The sequence below is a fragment of the Thermobia domestica genome, chromosome 18, assembly GCF_964235325.1.
Source record: "Thermobia domestica chromosome 18, izTheDome1.hap1.1, whole genome shotgun sequence".
Taxonomy (NCBI): domain Eukaryota; kingdom Metazoa; phylum Arthropoda; class Insecta; order Zygentoma; family Lepismatidae; genus Thermobia; species Thermobia domestica.
Genome location: NC_137471.1, coordinates 156,117,565 through 156,141,791, shown reverse-complemented (window position 1 = coordinate 156,141,791; position 24,227 = coordinate 156,117,565). Strand labels below are relative to the sequence as shown.

The 24,227-nt window shown below is 35.3% G+C and overlaps 1 protein-coding gene across 3 annotated transcripts in view; it reads right to left on the bottom strand.

The window, feature by feature from the left end:
* Window positions 1-24,227, bottom strand: part of LOC145675698 (uncharacterized) — a 135,077-nt gene that overhangs the window by 106,095 nt on the left and 4,755 nt on the right. For all 3 annotated transcript variants that reach the window (XM_081746308.1, XM_081746307.1, XM_081746309.1), the window contains exon 2: window positions 8,905-19,518. In XM_081746308.1, the coding sequence (XP_081602434.1) occupies window positions 18,789-19,518 (730 nt within the window). In that variant the 3' untranslated portion in view covers window positions 8,905-18,788. The remainder of the gene's footprint in view (window positions 1-8,904; window positions 19,519-24,227) is intronic.

The following is a 24,227-nucleotide window of genomic DNA, read 5'->3' as shown; positions in this document are numbered from 1 at the left end:
GTCTTCAATCTTATTTCAAATATAGTTACCAATTCTGATAGTTTCTAATATGGCCTAATGTGATATAACAAACTAATTTGTAGTTGTTTCTGGTAATGTTACATGAATATAATACATTAAACAGGTTTCAAGTTTCAATAGTGTAATTATAATTCAACAAATCTAAATCAACATCCATAAATAAAACAAATAACATCAACAAAGTTCTATCTTGCAATCTGAAATTCCAAAATCTTAATGCACACAAGTTTCCGTGAATTCTTTTCTAGAAACCAATAACCCGTATATCTAATATCCAAACAATAAAGTATCAATCAGTTTCACCGTCATACAGTAATAGCGTGTAGTTAATCTGTATCTCTATACAAAACTAATCTAAAGGACCTAGTTCAGCAACATATAAAGTGTAATCATTCAAATCTTCATATGATAGTTCTGTAGGGTGATCTTTTACCACAATACAAGTTATGTCAAATTCTAATATTATCGTGTATTGTAAATTTAAATATATCTACACTATACTAAATATCAAAGTGTCATATATGCATCACATGTCAATTTGTGAATCTCTGATTCCCAACTTCAATTAAACCTATGTCAAATACTCTGTCAATAACAATATATTCTAGTCTTAGATATAATCAAATTCACATATACTCCATAAAATATTTTTACGGTAAACAATCATGACACTTAACATAAAATTTCAAGACAAAAACAATTTTTACCTACAATAATTCTGTCAGTGATTTTAATGTATATAAATTGAGTCAAATAAAGCATATACATTAAATATTGTTATGCAGCATAAAAAATAAATAATCAGCTACCACATCCAAGTGTTAACCAGAAGGCTTGTGAATCAAGCCAACTTGTGAGTGCAAAATTAAATATCCGTAGTATATTTACTTCAAAGTATAATAATACAATCCTCAACAAGCTTAAATTAAAAAACTCCCAATAAAAGGCATCAACTATAATCTTCGGCTAAATCAATAGCCTCGGTACTGTATTCTTTGTAAGTCTTAAGTCCACATAATATATAAATAGTTCTGCAAAACTATCCTTCACATAAAGTGAATAACTTTTACCCCTCAACAATTTCCCATTAAATTCGCTTCAAACAATGGAATACCCTATATTCTTAGTTATAGTGAACACACTTCGTAGTTAGTATCGTCAATATTTTGGTTCAATTCTGGACCATGTATGTTTGTAATGGACAAACATCGTGCATATGGAATTTTCTCGGGGTTCTCCCGTTTCCTCCTACATTCTCATTCCCCGTTTCATTCATCTTAAAAGGGAAAGTCACCACAAAGTGTTCTAATACAAGTTACCTTAACATGCATAATCGTAGGACGATAAACTTAAAATTATTTAGTGTTCGACTGTAACCTCTGGAGCGGAAAATTTTTAGTTCAATTCCTGATAAGACTATCAAAATTAAATATTTCTGTAATCATATCTTCATTCAGTAAACAGATACTCATTTCACCTACAAAAACAATAACCATCATGCAATAAACGCAGTGGCGTATTTAGGGGGGTAGCTTCCGGGCTTAAGCCCCCCCCCCCGAAATCTTACTTAGTATAGTAAAGTAAATGAATATCTTGCAGAATTTTCACATTTCCAGGCAAAGCCCCCCCGAAAGTTAGCAAAGCCCCTCCTGAAACAAAATCGTAAATACGCCACTGAATAAACGTATATACCATTCAAATGCTGAAACAAAATTTCTAAGTAAAACTCAGCTATAAAGTTTCCCGTTATAAAAAAATTCTAATTTCAAAGCACAATTCAAGTAACTCCAATGTAAATCAAACCGCTAATGTTAATTTCATGCAAGCAAAAACATCTTAAAACCATTGCAAGTTCTAGTAAAATTAGTGCCATACGTAGTAAATATAGTTTAATTAGTAAAATTCACGTTTGACTTGCCAATCCATAATGTCACCATTATTTTGAATACAAGCTGTATTAAATTAGTAATAAAATTATTAAATTCAAGTCTTATATCTTGAATGTCTATGCATTAATATTGTAAATAAAAATTGCAGTACCCTGAATAAAAGAATAAGTATCTAACAAAACAAAAAAAATGGGTATCCTTAAAATCCACCCTCCAAAATATCGAAAATACAATTTCAGTTTTAAATATATTCATCCTATGTATGGAATGTCTATTCTTATGCATATATAATATGAAATCTAAACAGCACAAAATTAGGTTGGTAAACAAGACTTCTACGCATTTTCAAATTGTTTGTTCAATCTTGCCGATTACATAACTGGTAGGATACACACACTAAACATTAAAATCTAAATATCACAATCCAAAAGTAAACTAAAATCATATGGTCTCCGCAATTAGTAACAAAATAATAAGTGTATTATACATATCAAATAATTGTAACGTGTAATTTCATATTTAAATAATAGGGGCATGCAATAAAAAACAATCGCAACTACATGTTATGTACTGTTATTTCTATATCCAATTTCATATACAAAAAAAACGCAATCACATACTTATAATAATTTCCTGCAACATACAAAACTAACTCTCTTCCAGTCATATATATCCTAACAACGTAGTAGTGATTCAAAGAGCCCAAGTTCCAATTCTACTTACGTAAGATAATACTTATTTTCATAATTCTAATAATAATAATAATAATAATAATAATAATAATAATAATAATAATAATAATAATAATAATAATAAATAAAAATTCCAATTCAAGCTGTATTAACAATAACAAAAAGTGTTGTGTATAAAAAACACAGTTCTGACTTGCAAGGTGCAACAAATATCCTACAATCAAATGGTGTGCGCAATCAGTGTCAAATAAGCTATGCTTCCAAAAAAAAGCAACATAAAAGTAGCAAGATACAACGTTAGCTTGTAAACATAGTTAGTTTCGAATAGTGTACGTGTAAGCGCCATAGAAATATCCCCACTCCAATAATGTATAGTTTCTCGTACTTTTTAAAAAAATTCTTCAATACATAAGTGCACAATAATTATGTTTTTCATAAAATTACAATATCAAATTTATATATTCAGCCAATTAATTATTATTTTATTAAATTCAAAAATAGCCTGAATCAAATAGTCAACCGAGGTTATAAATATACCTAAAACGAATAAATACAACGGCGGTATCGCAATATTTGTTTGCTTTCGGTTCGCGCAACAAGTTCTTCTACGTCATAAAGAAGATTGTCAACATCAACAGAAGCAATAGCAGCAACCACAAAATAAACAGCAGCGGCGGTGATATCAAAGGAAAGTAAACTTTCTCTTCTTACTTAAGTTAAAATATTAAATAAACATACAAAGTGCGCCGGTATCTATAAAGAAAAAATACCATTAGCGTCCACGGCTACCAAGCGGCATATATACAAAGCGGGCGGGCAAAACTCGCAACAGTAATGGCGCCAGCGGAAACATCTTACACACGTCATAAGGTAAATAAAAAACAAACAGTGCTTTCTGAGCACTGTTAAAAATAAATAGAGCTTTCTAATGCGCAATAAAAATAAACGTTGGCCGCTGGTAAAAATAACAGGGCTATCTGTAGACTAATTAAAAATGAACAGGGCTTTCTGTGGACTAATAAAAAGTAAACAGGGCCTTCTGATGGCTGTTAAAAAATTAACAGGGCTCTCTGAGGACTAATAAGAAATGAACAGGGCTTTCTGTGGACTGATAAAAATGAATAGAGCTTTCTGTGAACTAATAAAAAATGAATAGAGGGTTTCTAGTGCTTAATAAAAATAAACAGGGCTTTCTGTTAACTAATAAAAAAAATGAATAAGGATTTCTAATGAATAATAAAAAATGAATAGAGAAAAGAAAAAATGAATTGTGTTTATTTAATGAAAAATCAGGTGAATTATGGGTAAAATTACGTCATTATCGATCCACAAACAGGTAAAAAAGTCCCTCTAAGCATATAAAAATTATCGTAAGCCCGTATATACCTATAAACCTATCCCAAGGATTAAAAAAACTTCTCCAGACATACTGGCACCTCCAGACAATTTACTGCAATACTACCCCTTACATCTGCAGAACTACATATAACTAACTAACTAACTCTATGGCGTATGAAACCCAGAGGTTAAATGCCGCGTTCACAAAAGCTCTCCTTAGCCAATTGAATCCAATTGACCCCAAACTATCTCTAAACTCAGTAGGATGTGCTCATTTTGTAAAAAATAACGAAAACTCAATTTAGAGGCCGCTCAAAAATTTTGTGATCCCTGATCCGAAAACAAATTATTACCCAAGATCGCAATCCTTTGATGCATTTTCTTAATCATTCTTAAGTTCTTGCCCAAGATCGCAATCTTTTGATCATTTTTGGGATAATCTCTAAAAGTCTTGTACGCGTAAACTGCAACGACTTTTAATTACTTCTTTTCATATATATATGCCTGCAACAGGAGTGCAATTGTGACAAAATGTGTGGAAAATGTGCAGAAACTTCCAAGGGTGCAAGTCGTGCACATTTCTCACACGTTTTGTACACGCTTCTCACTCCTTCTGTTGCACAAATATATAAATGTAAAAGAAGTGATCAAAAGTTGCAGTTTACGCATACAATTCTTTTTACAGTGCAGTATTGCATTTCAATAATAGCGCATTGTTTATTATTGCTATTAGTGTAGATATGTTTGATGGGTGCCATAATTAACGCTTATGAACAAGCCTAAACTGTCCGCATGAAAGGATATAGCAGCGCTACTATTATCAACCTACAGTTCTAAACATTTATTACGATCGGGAAAAATCAGAATGTGTAATAATAATAGTAATAATAATAATAATAATAATAATAATAATAATAGTAGTAGTAGTAGTAGTAGTAGTAGTAGTAGTAGTAGGAAAAATTTAATGAAAAGAATGTTTTTTGTATATGATTATATTCAAAGTTCCGGACATAAAAGTAACGCGTTACTTGCCTTGCTTTCGAAGTAGGGTAACAGTTACTTTTCTAGGGGAAGTAACGTTCCCTTACTGTTAACGATATGCAGTAAGGGAAAGTAAAGTAACTTATAGCGCGTTACATTTTTACAAGCAATTTACCCAACACTACCTCAAAGCCTCAACAAGTCTTCGATGGGTACCTGAAACAAGCTTTCGGAAAACTGATTCCATGCTTTTTTCCAAAAGTAGATGGGACAAATGCATTCACATGAGAGTGTTTCATGCATAGTGTAAATAAAATTTTGTGAGAATAGCGTTCTATAATAAAATGAGCCTTGTAACAATTTGAATCGTCTTTGTTCCCCTCACAACTGATGTTATATGCCCAAACACACACACATACACATTGACGATTTCAGAAGAGTCTCCCCGGAGAAACTGAATAAGCAACGAGTGTAAGTAGTACAGTACTACAAAATACTGGTTTCCCAGAGGTTAAGCCCAATCGGAGAAATGCCCACGGAAATTTCGTCGTTCTGGTGCAGTATCTTCAGGCCACACCATGAAATCTCTGCTCACACAATATTAAACACCAGTAGTTTAAGCAGTAACACCCGCGGGGTTTTTCCAGGGAGGGAGGCTGATATACAAGCAAAATTGCAAGTACAAGCCCCTTGAAACACACAATATAAGTTCTGCTGCATGTAAAACAATTACTTACGCTCATGGCGTAAGTTTACTACAGTAATGTGTGTGAATAAGCAAATTTGTTTTGATATGTATTTTGAGGGATCGAACCAATTTTGATAATCCATGGGGCAATGTCCTCCTTGACTCCCGTTGCAGGTGGGCATGAAAGTAAAGATATAATTTTTTGGTAAGGTATACGCGCAACTGTTTTCAAACGTATAATGTTACCCATCATCCCCATATATGCTTCTTCTTTCGTAAAATTAAAATGGGTGAGTATTATTGTTACCAACTCTGAAAAAAAAATAGCGGCACCCGCTCAAAATTTCCTGTGATATAGGCCTAAGTGAAAAGTCTCTCTCTTCGAACCCATCCATGGGAAGGAAATATACTATCCTGGACAAAATGCATTAGGATTTAGATTTCTGGGCTATCGGCATTTAAGGCCATTTAGCTTTTCACGTTTTGAGGGATGACGCCCCTCGGTGAGCACACAATCCGGGAAAAGGGAAGGAAAAAAGGATTGGGAAAGGAAGGAAGTGGCCTGGGACTTAAAGTTAGGTACCACCCTGGCATTTGCCTGGTGTGAATGAGGAAAACCCAGGGAAACCTAATTCAGGATGGCTGGCATGAAAAAGCGTTTTACAATTTTTCGACCGAGTGCCCCCACCATGAATCGAACAAGGGACCGCTCACACCGAAGGCGAAAGCGTTAGAGCACTCCAGAATGCATTAGGACACGTATTCTGCACATCCTTAATACATGCACTTATAAGCGTAATATATACATTGTGTTCTGAAGTCGTATCGATCATTTTCTTCTATTTACCAGTAACTGCTACTTCTTTAAAATTATCGAGAGATGAAAAAATAGTATCTTAATCTGTACGTGTCAATTTTGGACAAATCTTCACGCTATATTTATGCCGCATAATTATGACAAATTAAACACTTCTGTATCCAGGGAAGGGAGCAATCGCCCCCCCAGAAGAGAAAACTTTCTTGTTTTATATATATAAATAAAACCCATCCCAAAGTTTGGAGCCTTTAAAAGTAACAGTATGACAACCCACCGCCCCCCAGAAGTCGGTTCTGGATCTGTCCCTGTCTGTATGTATTGTCGAAAACAATGTTTCACAATAACATTTAATTATCAAATTTCTTGTTAAATAAATGAAAAGAACACTCATAAGCATCGCTGCTAAAAGGGATATTGAACGCAAAATGAAAATCATGAAAAGAACTGCCCTAGGTTTTTAAAGAAAAATCACCGAATGTATAATACAATGAAAATTTGTATTTGCAAATAAGACACTGTTCAAGAATTAGGATGTTTAATGTTTTATTCTAGATTAGAAATTTCAAAACAGTGGTCATAAAGAGGCTGGTAAGAAGTATATAGTGTGTACTGGTCATCGACCTTAATAAAAATAACCGCAATATATAATAACGGGCTGTTGGCAACCCTAGTTAGTATGCACAGGGCTATAACAATATAAGAAGCCTCAAACTTTTATATACAGTAAGGAACACTTCTGAATGGTACACCCATATGGAAATTTACGGCAAAAGTGTACCATCCAGAAGTGTCCCTCCCGGGGCCCACCGGGGCTCAGCCCCAGATCTTTTGTCGTTGCTTTTTTAAAAATTTTCTCCGCATCTGAAATAATGTTGATAAAAACCGTACTTTAACTTTCCTTTGTCACTGTTTCGGTAGCTCGGTGGCTCACATTAATGTAAAATTCAAGTGCATTATTGAGGCAACCGGGGAGTGAGAAAATAGCAGAAACCTGGTTCTTTTCTCTCCGGTCGCTGCTGGTAATTTTCTTTTTTCTATTTGTTTTTCAACAGGGGCTATAGCTGAGCTATAAAATCCTTGGGGGAGGAGGGGGCGGATAGTGACAGAAACTAAGAAGTTCTTTCTTCTACTGTCTTGTGTGAGCTTTCTAGCTTTTCAGAGTCCTTGCAAGAAAAGACTATAGCCCTACCGAAGGCAAACAAGCGCATATACAGATCAATCGAGGTGTTTAAGGCCCATAAAGAGAGAGGAGGCACATACTGGAGAGAAGTACAGAGAGCCATAAAAGAGAAATATTTTAAAGAAGTTCCCTTGGAAATGAGTGGCAGTAAAAACAACGCTTCGGAAATTAACAAAGGACAGTTCTATAAACAGAAGGTGCTTCACTGAGAAGGACACTGTGTACACCGAAATGATGAAAATTATTTACCCTGAGTACTGTCTGGAAAGTATTAATGTTGATTATAGCGAACAAGACTTGAAAGAATTGTGTGAATTGTTTTCTTTGTGTTTTCGAGAAACTATTCAAACTTATCACGACTTTAAGGATAGTGGAGGCAGGCAGGTCTTGTGGAGAATGAAGGTACTAATGCAGTGTGTGCAAACGATACCAGTCAGCAATGCTGAGTGTGAGAGGGGTTTCAGTGTAATGAATAATGTTGTCACGCCAACTAGAAACGCGCTATCGGTTGGAAGTGTGTGATCTTTAATGACAATAAATAATAATGGTCCGCCATTGTCCGCAACCCCTCCCTTACGTTAAGCGCTGGATATCACAAGAAAGAAATCGAGGCAGAAGAAAACAAATCGAAGGAAGCTTTGTGGAAACTACTTTGACTTAACTGCATCCATTGTCTTATATCAGCTATTTTGATATTATTCATATAAAAATTATGTGAAAATACTATGTTGTCATGAGATTTGTTTGATTTGTGTTTGCACAAGTTTTCCCAACTCTATTTAATATGGAAGTGCCTGGAATTTTACAAGATTTGACTAAACCGCGCACACACACACATTATATATATATATATATATATATATATATATATATATATATATATATATATATATATATATATGGTAGCCAGGAAGGGCCCCGGTACTTTTTTAGCACGAATTTAAACACTGCCCTTACTGTACATCCCATTATCCCTTAAAGCCACTTTTAAGGTAAAATAAAATAACGAAAGTTTTGGTTTGTTTCAGTTTACCACCCCACGGTTATGCCATGATGACTAAACGAGACTTGGACTTACTGATTATAATGGAATCTGAACCACTTTTTCCGTTCAACTGTATCCCACCGGGAACCGAATCCACGCGTGCCGTAGGCAAGCTTGTTAGCCACTAGACCAAACGGATGTCCAAAATAACGAAAGTTAAATATTAAATGAAATATTACATGATAAAACACACGACGGTATATATCCCTTGAATCAAATTACATAAGAAAGAAAATTGTTTAAATCTTCTTACCTTAACGTGATGTGTTTTGTAGAACCAGAGATTCCAGGATCATCATCATCTTCTGGTTGAGTGTTCCGTGCAGTCACTTTATTAATACAAGACATGTGTTTAGTTCTCAAGTGCGATAATAAAACACTTGTCGATCCTCCTTTGCATCTAAGTACTGTTTTACACAAGAAGCATTTAGCTTCTTCTCTAGTCTCGGCACGTTCAAAGTATTTCCACACTTCACTCCGTGACATATTGTGCTTTGCTTCACCTTAATTGCTTAACACTTAATTGCTACTTTCACCCTTATCTTGCAGGTCACTGAAATGAATATTAAATGCTTGCTCAGTGCGTTTGCGCAGTTGACCTTGACAATCGTTGCACCATATGCACCTGCAAATTTTTACTATCAAAAGCTCGACACATTATAGGCTTAAAACTTTTAGGTTCCAAAACGTTCAAATTAGAATAAAGTACATTTAAGGACGTTATACGTTATCAAAAACGTTGTTTAGGATTTTGTTTTTTATATTACAGAAAATGATATTTTCGTACATTTGATTACCAGTATATTTTAACAATGTTAGCTATTGTGCACATCGAAACATCTTTTAATACAACAATATTTTAGTTTTAAGCTAATAGTTTTAAGCTAAGATCTTTTAAACAAAATAAAATATTAATAGAACTTTTTTTTACCTGGAGTTGTTATTCAAATCCGGTACAAGTAACATTGCCAAAGGGGGCCAAGGAGGCGGGCGCTACCCGTAGGCTATACCTGCACCCCAGACTGGTAGTATATATTAATATTGCGCAAATACTGTGAAATTAACCTTTTCAGTATAACTCCCTCAAATAGAATGTATCCACCCTTCGATTGTGTCCCCAAGAAGTTAAATCTGATACTGTAACTGGTATAGCATATCATAGCCAGTTTAGATCTACAATGAACCTAATATTTTTATTTTACTTATTTATTATTTTTAATTTTCCTATTTTTAAAATCAAATGCACTTCACTTTCCTAGAATCACACTAAGGGAGAAAATAATACCTATATGAGGAAGAACATACCGCGTAGAGGGAGCCTTGTTATTCCATTGTTCAAAACTGTTTGACGATGAGAGGCTAAATCAATATTTCGTGCGTTGATATATATATATATATATATAAACGGCAACTTAGGGTATAGATTCTAAACGCGGGGGGACTTCGTCCCGACTTCGAAAAAATATGTAGGCGTCGCCCAGTTCCTAAAAAAAATACAATGGAGAAAGATAGGAAGGGGGAGCAAGCGTGACGTCATGCTGCTACCTACCGTCCTCCTACCTTTTCAGATCCACTTTTACTGCTTTTTATGACCCCCAAATTAGAACATTTTACATGGTTTAAAATTCTTGTGTTTTTGATCATAGCAACTTGACCTGTAAAGAAGACACAAAATTTCTCCATTAACTGTACAGGAACGAAATAGGATCATCCTTAAGAATCTGAAGCTTCGACATAACACCCTATTTGTGATGTGTGTCACTGCATGAGATCACTGCGTGGTAGCGATTTGTGTTCATGCAAAGCAAAGTGTGCAAACATCAGCACAATACAAAACTGAAGAAAGCTATTTATTAATGCTTATTTTCATTACCGGAAACTAAACGCAAATATTACGTTGTGTCGAGCTAGAAAACCGCTAGTGAATGAGGGCTCAGAGCGCTTGAAAAAAATGATTTACACAATAATTTTGTACTTTGAGTCCAGGAAATGAACACCAATAGGCCTACATACATTTCAATTTTTACTTAGTAAATAGTTATCCGGACCTTCGTTATCCAGTTCTCAAACAAGCCAAAAAGTTCGCTATAGTAGATTAATTCAACGACGGTACTAAGAAAGAGCTGTTTCAAGGAAACAATACACAGTAATTTTTGAAAAGGCGGTAGATGAGCCTCCGTAGGAATGCCTCCGTCTGTCTTTATTCGTGAAGACAATAAATCAAGCAATTTTTGTACTAGTATTACCATTTCTTCTATCTACTACATAATATTACGCAACTTTATCATACAGGGCACAGTGTTTCATTTCAGTATTCTCTCCATTAAATTGATCACTTGTGACTATAAATATTTATATATTAAAATGCTAGGTTTATATGTTTTTGTACAAAGAAAAATTTATATGTTTGTCTCCAGTCCTTTTGATAATCAGATCTCGAAAACCACAAGTGCTAGAATCGTGCCATTTTTGCTAATCGATTCCAAATTTTGTGTAGAATAGCCCAGTTCTAATTGAATATTTTAAAAAAACATGGCCATTATTTTTTTAATACATTTTTTAGGGTACACTGAAAGTGTTGATATTTTAAAAAATAACACATTTTTTAAGTTATACACTCCAACACAACATGTTTGTATACAGTGGTTGTATATTTCTCAGGCGTTTGTTTCATGACCAATTGATAATGAAAATCGAAGAAAACTATTTCTCAAGTGATGGAGAATCTTTAATATTTAGAATGTTTTGCTAATGAACACCATATATCAGTGACATTGTAATAAATTGTGTATGTAATGTATTCTCTTATTACATACTGCATGCAAGAAGAAAGAAAGCACTGATCATACATGAATTAGAAATTCCAACCAGAAGTAGGCTCAATCTTGCAAACGGTGCGAGATATTGAAAAAATCTCTCCTTTGTGGTACCCCTTGCCGATTTTTATCAAGACGTCTTTCATTTGTGACTATTAGGGGACATGTACAGATGTTGTGAGGAATGACAAGGATATTCATGCTCATATGTGAATGATGCACTGTGTAGAGAATGCAGGTTAAGCTAGTCTAATTAAAATAAATCCAGGTTCTGAAAATCTATTGATAATAAGGAAGGTAATTGTATTCGAAACAACTAGAGATTTACAGAAGAGTGAATATTGAATCGAAGGAAAAACATGTTTTTAAGCGTAACTAATAATAATAATATTAATAATAATAATAATAATAATAATAATAATAATAAAGTACCGTTATAACAAAAATTCCAACTGGGTTTTGATGAAAGTTCAAACTGGATTTAAGTAGAAGCTCAAAGGTAGTTCTTGATGAAAACGGAAGCCAATTTTGATTGAAAACTAAGCCGATTTGAAGATCTAAGACATATGTAGATTGTCAAGGAACCAATACCGGATTCGATAAACATCGCAATGGTTTTAGTAAAAACTAAAACTCAAAACTGTTCTGGAAAACACATAAAACTATCTGTGGAAAGAAAATGGGTTCCGGAGAACAACGAAAAATATTCTGGTCAGAAATAGAACCTGTTTTGGAAAAACTGATACAGGTTTTGATGAAAAACTGAACCGGCTTTGGAGAAAACCGAAACCGGTTTCGATGAAAACCGAACCGAAAACGAAGAAAACCTAAACCGGTTTCGGTCAACCAAAACAGGTTTTTTGAACAAAACCGAAACCGGGTTCTGAAGAAAACAGATACCGGTTTTTTTTAGAAAACCGAAACCATTTTTGGAGAAAACCGGTTTCTTGAAAAACCGGTTTCGGTTTTTCCTGAAAACCGGAAACCGGTTTCTGTGCCTACCACTAGTATATACTGTATGTGTGTGTCGTCTTTTTAAGCGTATGAGTAATTGTATGTTTATCTCTTTATATATTTATTTATTTATGTGTATTTATATATATTTATAATATTATTTAATTATTTATGATAATTATTTGTTAGTTTAGATTAGTTGTGCCAAGATCGTCCTTTTGATGTGTGTGTGTAATTTACAACAGATAGGAAGCCTCGGTATAGGGAAATACGAATTAGAATACTTGAAGTGGATTGGCTGCTGCCAGGATCCAATCAGAAGCAAGATATCTCAGCTCTTGTGTGTATATAAGACTGCACGTTTCTCATGTATCTCATAGTGTCTGATGATAGCCAAAATGTTAGTTGGCGAAACTATAACACGTATGTAATATTTTTATGTGAATATATTGTTTTGTTGAGCAAATATTTTGTTTGTGTTTAAGTATATATAAAGCAAAGCTTCTACTTATGGAAAATATTACATGTGTAAGGATAAAATAGTATTGTAACGCCGCTAGTGGCGCATCGAGCTGGAAGCTTCACATCGTGTGGAATGAGGTGATAGCCGGTAAATTTGCAATTAAGTTTGGGAGTGAGATGCGTTTTACTGATAAGTAATGTGTCAAATTGTTCCTCGTGTAATAGTTGTTAAAATATGAGTTTATGAGGTAAGTACAAGAGAATGTTGAGAAATAGAAATAAAAGTCAAAATTAAATAACTAGATACATGATCACTATGAAGTTAAATAGTTGTTTCGGGTGGAGATACATGAAAGTGCACGTACGAACCACTTTAAGTGTCAGGAAAATCGAGGTGAAGAATGTTGCGAGCTGTGTGCTGAACGTGTTTTAATATTAATGGTTGTGCAAAAGAGGAACGTTTTGAAGAGTGTGGGTGACAAATGCTAATATTTTATGCATATAAAGAAATTAATTAGTCTTTCGAAGTCTCACCTTTTCGATTTTGAACATAATGAATCAATAGTGGTACTACAAGTTTCGGCCTGAATTCTTCTGGAGCAAGCCGAGACTTGCGCTTGTAGGTGTATCTCGGAGACAGGAATTGATACCAAGTATTGCAGATTGGAACTTGTTGGAGATTCGGACAGTTTTCATAGGAAAAGGAAAAGTGTGCACCTATTTGTAGGATAACATGTTCATAGGTTGCACCTGTTAGTAGGATATACTTTGTTTTCTTGACAGTGTTTACCTGGGAGAGGAATTGGTCGTAATGAGCAGGATTGTTCAAATCGGCATCTCTTCTTGAAAATTAAGAATTGTTTATGCAAAAGGTCGTTGATAGTATCCTGTGATGTTCTCAGAATTCGAGCTATGTACGTTGGTCTCTGATTGTTCCGAATACGGATGCATTTTAAAGGTGTATCCCACTTCAGGAAGTTCAGCCTACATATCAAGTGTTATAGATAGAGGGACCCCTCGTACTACTATTGACATGGTATGTGGCTGAGGTTGCTGGTGTCGGATGTTGTTGAGAGAAGTTAAAGTTGCAGTTTTCCTGAACATTTCGAAACTGGATCGTCACGAATTATTTAGCGAAGTTAGCCGACTGTGATTTAATGATGAATCCATTTTTTTGTTTCTACCATTTGCGAAATATCTTTGCGTTGCCGATACTGGAAAAGTTAAAGAAGTAAAACCTTCGAACTAAAGTACTTTGGATTGTAGTTTTGCTGTAGCAAGCTGTAGACAGGCTGCAGAGGAGGATAAGCTGGTTGGAGTCAGAGTCGAAGCTCGAGATTCTATGTGCATATGTATGCTTCTTACATGGTGGTGAACTCGTTGATGATGCTTGGTGGTTGCCACTGATCGGAGAACGAGAACTCTGGGAAGTTGGTTCAGTGTATGCTGAGCACGAATGAAATTGTGGAATGAAGAAAGTGGGAGGAAACTGAAGAACGCCGAGGAAACCCAAGCACTCGGTGTTTGTCCACCACAAAGTTAACTTGGCGGGAGCAGAGTTTGGACCCGAGACCCCATGCATCAGAGGTAAACGCTTTTCAACTGAGCCACCCCGGCAATTTTATCTTCAAAGGATGTATGAAAGACTTTCCATCGTCAATTATCATATGCGGTAAAATAACCGAACTGAAACAGTATCCAAAACTATGAGATGAGAACAGGATAAGAGTGAAAATGATCATAATGATGATCAAAAATTATACTACTTGTGTACTCCAGCCAAATTACGCTCGTGAAAACTCTCAATTTCTTGCAACCTGTCGCCTGTTAATGAATTAGCATCACTGTGCGCCCACATGAGTGCAATAAATAGAGTCTAGACTTGGCAGCTACGCCTCACTACATGTGCGCCAGCTGAGAAAGTATGTGAATGCACTACGTTTTACCGGCAAACCAAAGTGGCTAGCAACCTATGAGAAGGTTACGCCCTCTGTAACGTGAGTGATTGAAAAGAATTTATTTACAAACTGTAAGTGGAGATCTGTGCTCTATCGAAGTTTTACAATTATACGGTATAAAAACTAACAAAAAATCAAAAAGAAAAGAAAAATGGGCTTATGGAACTTCGATTTTTAGCATTATAATGTAAGTAAACATATATAACACAACTTAATATAGACAAATTGATTCAATATAAATACAATACAATTAGAGAAAATAAAAAATGTGTATAGGGATAACGAGGATGGAGAATGAGGGGAGGTGTGAAGCACAAGTTAACACATCTGTATTGTTAATCAGACAAATGAATGTGTTTTTTGCGTAGGGTCATCTCTATGTGATGATGGGAACCGGAGAAGCCAAACTGAGCAGAAAGTGATTACTGTGCAGGATAGGATGGATGAAAAAGTGGAAGATGCTAATGAATAACATAATCAGATATAACCTTCAGCCCCAGATAAGCCCCAATTCGTGAGTTTTTTTGAATTATTTGTAAACAACTGCAACAACAGTTTTCTTAATTGGTATGTTAGCAACTTTGGGAGAGACACTTGTCGGTTTCCGGGAAAGATGTGGATTTCGTATTTATATGCCTAAAAGACCTCCAAAATGTGGAATTAAAATTTTTATTCTTGTTGGTGAAACATTATACTACACAACAAATATAGAAGTGTATGTGAGGACACAACCAGAAGGCCCGTTCCAGATAGATAACAAACCTGAAGAATATATAGGGTCAATTCGTAAAAACAAGAGAGTTGCCCCCGCGTTTGTGAATGCCAAACGGAGGAAAGAATACAGTAGTGTATTTCGTTTTCATTAGAACTGCACCATTGGTTCGTATGCATCTAAGAAAAATCTGCGTTTAGTGCTGATCTCAAGTATGCACAATGACGTCAAATTAGATGAGAGTACCAGAGATAATAGGAAGCCGGAGATCGTCACATTTTACAACGATACTAAAGGTGGGGTGGACATAGAAGACCAGATACCTACTGAATATGACGAAGAAAGAAATACTACACGATGGCAAATAACGTGATTTTATCACTTCTAAAATGTAGAACCGACTAATAGTAATGTTATACGTTTAGCGAACACAGCAAGGTTTTTCGGATTGACTCTAGAAGGTGCTTCTGTACCTAATCATGCAGGAAATCGAGGACGATGTTACATGTATAAACACAGTAAGGCCAGATATTTTGCCAAAAGTGCTGTAAGTGGATTTGCCTAAGTCAGGCAAAAATGATGTGTGGAGACTGCTGCAGAATTGAAACGTGAATATACCGCTATTAGGAGAAATCCTGGTTTACTTCTTTCTAGTTAATAAATATTTTATTTTCAGTACCGGTATTTAAGCAATAAAATAGTCACATAATTATCGAACTTAATTTTAACAAGAAAGGTATTGCCCCAATAAAAATGTATAGTTTCGCTTAAAGCGTATCCACTGTCTGGTGTTTGTATTTAATATTGTAAATATAATACAAATTTAAATGCTAGTTCACATCTTATCAGACAAAAATGTTCCTGAGTCCAGGAGGCAAAATGTTACCATTCATAAAATTTTTTTTCACCTTACCACTATAACGTTAAGAACAATGAATCTCACGAGGGTAAAGTGTACTGGCAGAGCGTAAACATTAGGGACAAGGTGTATGCTGATATCGATTTGGTGTGGGGTCTAAAGTGAGGTAGTATATATTGCATGAATAAAGGGTGCTGAGTTTGGAAGCGTTTGCTGATATAGATGAAATTTACTTTTTCGATATATTACTGTAATATGGACAAATTATGCATTGGTATAGCTCCAGAGTGAGACTAGGTAATCGGACAATTAAAGGTGTGTTGAAAACTTGGTTAGAAGTTAAACAGTTTTTTTTTTATAGATTTTGAATAATGAAGCTATCGACACAGTAAATCTGTATGTTAATTTTGGCAGTAACAAATCTTTGTATGTACTTAGGATCGTCTATGCATAAAATATAAAAAGACGGCATCAAACCGCAGAAAAGTTAAAGTTCGAGCTACTGCTTCTGGAAAAAAAATTGTGCTATCTCTATGTTTTATCATTTCTATTGTGAACCCAGTAGTAAGGCAACGGCTAGAGTCTGTGTTTGACAGTTGGAGATGCAGTGAAATATCGTTATCACTTATGGGTAGGGAACACTCAATTAAAATAATTTACAATGTTCAACTCAAATGGCAAGAAAAGAGTGAGAGTGACTTGGACAACGTGATCCCACGCTAGAGAAGTGTGCCAAATCAGATGTTTTATATTCTGCGTTTAATGTGGTGATGTACAGTAGAATGTTGCTCAAAAGTGCAGTGAACAGAAAACCACCTTTAAACTATACTACAAAAATGTACAAAGTGTTACAGACTGTGAAGTAAATATGGCTGATTAGTGGTGAGCGAAACATGCCTGAAAATATCGATAAGGAACAGTGCAATGTCGTTTCTCAACCAATTCTCTACATAGAAATAAGACCGCAAGACCATAAAGGCGGATTGTTTGTAGTATTAAAATTGTAGTAGTATAGGGAAGCAGAGCACAGAATGATCTCGTACGTGAGTGTGAAACTATTTGAGCAGAGGTAAGTATGTACAAAAACAATCTTCGTCGGGTGTTTCTGCAGACCATATACGAACAGTGCACAAAGTTTACTTGAAAGATGCGACGAACATTTCCAGATGTTGTGAGAAGGTGACAAAGTTGCTCATTTTAGTGACTATAACTTGAGCTTAGATATGGATCTACAATAAACATGGGAAAACGTCAGACACAAATGACATCCCTTTGTCGACTCTTCTACTCAAGCACTCAATTTGGGATAGTACAGTTTTCATAGCACGCGTAAAAATAACAGCGTAGATTATATCAACTCTATTCCTCCAACAGAATTCGACATCTCATATAAACTCTCCGCACTGTGAGATTTTTGTCCTTTGTGGATTATCATTTACTTTGCAATATGTGAACCTTGAGTAAATGCCTTGCTAAACTCTTTGCATCTCTTTGGTGACTGACTTGTGTTCAACTGCATTTCAATCTTTGAACGTAGACTATATAGTCTTCCACACCTCTCACGTTCATGTGTGACTCAGCACGTATGAAAGTTGAATAAATTCTATTCCAGGATTTTTGCAAGGTGAGATTTTGCTACTGTTTGGATTTACATGTGTGTACCCAATTTCGAACGTAGATTAAATGCCTTACCACACTCTTGACCTGTGTGATGTTTTACTCCTGTGTGGATTAACATGTCTATAGCCAAACTTCAACGTTTATCAAATGACATACCACACTCAGGGCATATTAATGCATATTAACATGCGTAGCCAGAGTTGAACTTCGATTAAAATTCCAACCACACTCTCAGCATACGTGACCTCTTTTTCCTGTATGCATTAACATGTGTGTAACCAAACTTGAACGATATTTAAATTTGCCATCGTAGCATGTGTGATATTTTGTTCCCCTCATAATTAACATGTGTGCAGCCTAACTGGAACATCGATTAAATGCCTTACCACACTCTGGGCATGTGTAATCTTTTTCTCTTCTGTGAATTAAATAAATGTAGCCACACTTGAACATAGTCTAAATCCTTTACCACACGCGTGGCACGTGTAAGTTTCTTCTGTGTGGACTAACATGTGTGCATTTAAACTTGAACGTTAAAAAAATGGCTTATATCACTCTTGGAAAGTGTGATGTTTTTCTCCTGTGTAGATTAACATGTGTGTAGCCAAATACGAACGAGGAGTAAATGCCGAACCACCCTCTTGGCACGCGTGAGGTTTTCATCCTGTGCGGACTAACATGTGTGTAGCGAAAGTCGAACGTCAATTAATGTCTTCCCACACTCTTAGCACGTGTGACGTTTTTCTCTATTGTGGATTAACATGTGTTTAACCAAATGTGAACGTTGAGTAAATGCCACACCACACTCTTGACATATGTGAGGTTTTTCTCCTTTGTGATTTGACATGTGTCTAGCCAAATTCGATCATTAAATGCCTCACCACACTCTTGGCACATGTGAGGTTTTTCTCCTATGTGGATTAACATGTGTGTAGCCAAATGTGAACGTCGATCAAGTGCCTTACCACACTCTTGGCACGTGTGAGCTTTTTCTCCTGTGTGGACCAACATGTGTCTGGCCACATAAGAACGTCCTTTAAATGCCTTACCACACACTTGGCACATGTGAGTTCTTTCTCCTGTGTGAATTAACATGTGTGTAGCCAAATGTGAACGTTGAGTAAATGCCTTACCACACTCTTGGCACGTGTGAGGTTTTCCTCCTGTATGAATCACCATGTGCGTAGCCAAACTTGAACATCCTCTAGATTTCTTTCCACATACACCATATTTGTGATGTTTTTCACCTGAATGCACAAACTCACCACTTGACATAGTTGAACTTTGATTAGAGCGTTTATCACTATTTTGGTACGAATGACGTTTCTCACTTTCCTGTGTCACCATATTTTTTGTCAAACATGATCGATGAAATCTTTTGCCATACTGCGTCGAAGTATCAGGTTCCTCATAAGAATGAGAAATGGCTTTATTTAATGCAGTAAACGTATTCCCTTCTCCGTGGAAACCAAAGATGTTATCGCGCCTGTAAGAAATTCAACAAACAATGAAATGTGAATGCAGATAATGATTAAGTAGCAAGAAAACATGTAATCATTAGCTATATTACATGATAAAGTTACGCTATATTACATGTTTTAATACATTAAATATTGTAGAAATATGAAATGGAGTACCATATCACTATGGTCTCAAAATAAGTTGTTGTAGTTTGTTTCACTATATCAAATTAAACTATCATTTATATCGTGGTGGACATAAGTCTATGACCAGGTATTGTCGGCTGTCTTGACACAAATGCACAGTATGAGAATTAAATCTGCGATCCAAAGGTTTAAGAACAACTCAACGTATTAGTAAAAACTGTACCGAAGATAATTCATTATATCATCATAAGAGGAACACGAAAGGCGTTTGGAACCAATTAAAAAATTACATACAACTTTCCAAGCTGAGGCAGAGAAACTTAGAGTAACAAGACTAAAGACGAATCATTTACAGCGTTGTGATCGTGGTTCAGTGGTCTAGGGGCTTGACCAGTAATCTAAAGGTTCTTCGATCAAATACACGTCAAGCATTTTTTTTTTATACTTTAGGAATTTTGATGGAAATAGATCGGCGATAACACACGCTTCATTACAATCAAATATTTGAATACTCGTTTGTTTCAGCACTTGAACTATCAAATTTTGAGGAGTAATACTAATAATAATAACAATTATCTCGAAGAATATTTAAAAATTAAAAACTTATTATCGCTCAGCTCGTACCATTACAAGCAGAAAAGTGATATTAGGCAAAAAAAAATATTTCGGTTTTGTGTAATGTAGCCCATGAAAAGACGAATTTCTCATCTCGATTCTAAAACAAACCAAACAAAATCGGGATGAAACATTTTAATTCGAGACGGGACAAGGTTAACTCACACTATAGTCATGCTTTGGAGATTAGAATCGAGACGAGACCAAAACTATCGTAAACATTTCTCATCTTATCTCGATTCTAGAAATAGTGTATGCCACTCTTTAAGCAACAGTTGCTCTGTAGACTGAATCTTATACTTCATTTTGATAGTTTGTGTTTCAGAGCTCATTGAATTATGGTCTGTCTATATATTTTTGTAGCAAAGCTTTCTTAATTACATCTGCAAACTTCACAAGTTAGTTTATTACAAGCTTTAGTTTTCAATTATATTCAGTTCTTTTTTTTTAGTTTTTTTTTCCTAAAAACGTACAGTAGAATATATTCTACACGAAATATTTGCGGAAATCTTTCGTTTAAATTTGAGTAGCTGTAGAGGTGTCTCACGATGGTACGGAACCCCTTTCCCGAAACCACTTCGACATCTCCTGTATCTTAGCCAGCATAACCATTACTTAAAAACAACTGTAATTACATCTCTTGTGAGTTAAGAATCCCTACCTTCTACACCAAAATTACCTCGAAACTTTCCGTTATAACATTTAGCTAGTTGTAGGGAAACTTTCCGTTATAACATGTAGCTAGTTGTAGGAACGTATCGAGAGGGTATGTGCTGTTGGTCCTGACACTTCTCTCCAATCCCGACTATTTTGTAACTTATGGCTTACGCTACGGGTTATTTTACAGGCTTTAATACAATGTGTCCTCATACGGAATTTGTTACCTATACTATTATTATTATTATTATTATTATTACTACTGAATATTTGAGACCTCAATATTACGTCACACTGCCGTAGCAAAGCTGGGATAAATGCAATAAACAAGTGACAAATCTTGGGAAAAAACGATAATCAATGTGAAGGTTACCATTATATTTACAAGAATCTAACAACTACCAAAAAACACGATTTCAACCACATGGCGACCGTTTTCCGGATTAAATTAGCAATCTTCCTACAACTGCTTTTACAATACCATTAGTTATACAGATAACGTGTTGAGTTTGGATCTGATTAGCCTAGTGTCGACAGTCAATTTCCATCAGATCCACTTCGTACACAATTAATTAAAAATAAAGCAGAGTGATATATAAAAACAAGAACTGAGTAATGTAGATTTTTCATGTAAGTTAAGTAAATATGTTTTGACCTTGAGAGCAACAGAGAGATTAATGTAGCTCATAAAAATTTTTCTTGTTGATTTTTAATTCTCTGTACAGGAGAGTGGATAGCAAACAGCTGATTGAGTATACACACATACATACATGATTTACACTATGCACCTTCATGTGCATTTATGAATAAGAGTAAATGTTTTAATACTAATTCACAATAACACACTGAGGAAGGCTATGTGATAATATGTAAAAAGAAAACAGTATCAAGTGACAGTTTCATCACAATAACTGTGCAAACAAACAGAGAACATATAGAGAATGTTTCGGAAAGCAAGAATTGGGACGTACAGGAAAAGAGGAAGCAGAATAATTGAACTAGTCAGAAGAAAAAAGAGAAAAGCAATAGCGAACAAAGATCAAGGGGGAGTAATATATAGAGTAGCATGCGAGGAGTGTAACAAAATTTACATAGGGGAAACAAAAAAAAATGCAAAAAAAGGATTAAGCAGCACCAGGATGATGTAAGATTCAAAATGGACAACAATGCGATATACAAGCATCAGAAAGAAACAAACCACAGGATAGGGTGGGAAGGAGCAGAGGTCATAGAATTAGAGAACAGGACTTTGGTGAGAAAATGGAAGGAAGCCAGAGAGATTATGAAAGCAGGACGCAAGGTGATGAACTGGAATGCAAGATTCTCGATAAATAAGGAGTGAGAGAAGATTCTGCTTAAAGAAAAGGAATAAAAAGGAATAAGAAAGAAAGAGAAACAAAATAACAAGGAAAATAAAGATAATTAGAGGACAGGACGCATCCAGCGGAAAAAAGTAAACCTCTAATTGGACACGTGTGCAGCTAAAAAGTGAAAGTGAAAGCCAGACAAGTGTTACTTTTTAAAGAAGGGGCGGAACCTAATTAAAATTGATCTCCGGACAGTTTATATAAGTGATGACCAACTTCCAACAACCAGAAGGAGTGGAAGTCTGATGAAGACACAGTTATTGTGTAGAAACTGTCACGTGATACTGTTTTTCAAATATTATCACATGGCCTTGCTGAGTGTGTTATTGTGTATTAGTACAAAATGGAATCAAAGCCTGATATAAAAGTTATAGAAAATATTTTATATATGGTACTAGTTTATATCTGTGTTAATTTTATATTGAAGCACTTTGCAAAGTGAAACCTGAGTTGTAAAAAGAAGGATTGGTTGTTAATGTTCGTAATATCAAAATTCTTAGTGTTTCATATTTTAGTGCATGTTTCTTATTTTCGTATTAAACTCAGACATTTATATTTTTGTACTTTGAATTAGTTGCTCGTAACTCATATCAATATGGAGGCTAGTGTTTTAGAACAATTTCAAGCAATGTTGACAGAGGAATTAGAGAAACAATTAGAAACCATTGCTCAAAAATGGTAATGAATATTGGATGCCTAGGACAAAAAATACATGAATCAGTAGGTGAACTTCAAAAGCCTGTATCAGAAACGATTTGGGAGCGTAGGAAAGAGCGAATTGAATGCCAAAGCAGACAGTTTACGTAATAATATCAAAGTAGCCAATAACTCCTTAACTGAAGTACTCTCTGAATTAGTTAACGCGGTCAATCATGTTGATTCAGTAACTGCTGAGTTTAAAAATAGTGTAGCGGAATGAAAGAAAGGTCTCACTCTGTTCTATGAATACATGTGAACGGCATGGTTTGAGTGTAGGCAAACCAACAAAATAAAAGAGTGCAAGGCGGAAAGGAAACCGTCCTGAATTCGAGCCGGTCCAAGTTGCGAAAGATATGTGCCAAATAAACTAGAAAGTCGAATACAATCAGGAAAAGGAAATATGCAGTGTAGAGATAGCAAAAAAGAAGAATCGTTACGAGTACTTGTACAAAATTGTTTCTAATGTAATTGTTTTGCCGGCAAGGGATACCGATGTTTCACACATGATAAGCGGTAGCGTTCAGGTTGGGAGTATCCGCCCTCTCGAAAAAGCCAGGTAAGGCTTGAGAGTTCAATTGATGATTTTTGTGTGATAACGAAGTTACAGTGTTGTCGGTTTTGTGTCGCAGGCAAATGGTTTTGCGCGAATTAACAAATTCAAATTTGTCTTTTAAGAGTGTGTCTCTAACGTAAGTTGCATTTTAGTGCTGCAAATCCATTCCGACTTTATCAGCTTTGAGTTTATTAGAAGGAAACGACTTCAAATTCACAATAGACCCGCCAAGCGAATTCTGTTTTACGTAGTGAAGGTCTCGTACATAATATATCGGTTGGAAATGTTTACCGTAAACAAGCGTAACACTTCCAATAAAGCACACGCAGTCGAAAGTATATTTCCGTTATAGAACCGAAATGTAACACCAAAGTTAAGAAGAAAAATAAGATGGCCAATGATACCCAGTTGACTTTTCGTAATACATTATTAACGTAAACTCGATTAAGAGGAGCATAATCAGTAGAATTAAAATGAGCAGACGTGATCATATCAGTACATCAGATGCAACATTTATTAATTTTCAGTTGCCGAAATGTTTGAATTTTGAAGCTAGTACTTCACTATTGCGAAATTGTAAAAAGCGAAAGTTTAAGTGTAGTGCTACACAAACAATGTGCGTCGACCTCCACGTACAGCGTATTCTCGGCACGCACAACCACACATTAGGCGTGCAGAAGGAAATAAGTTTAGAATA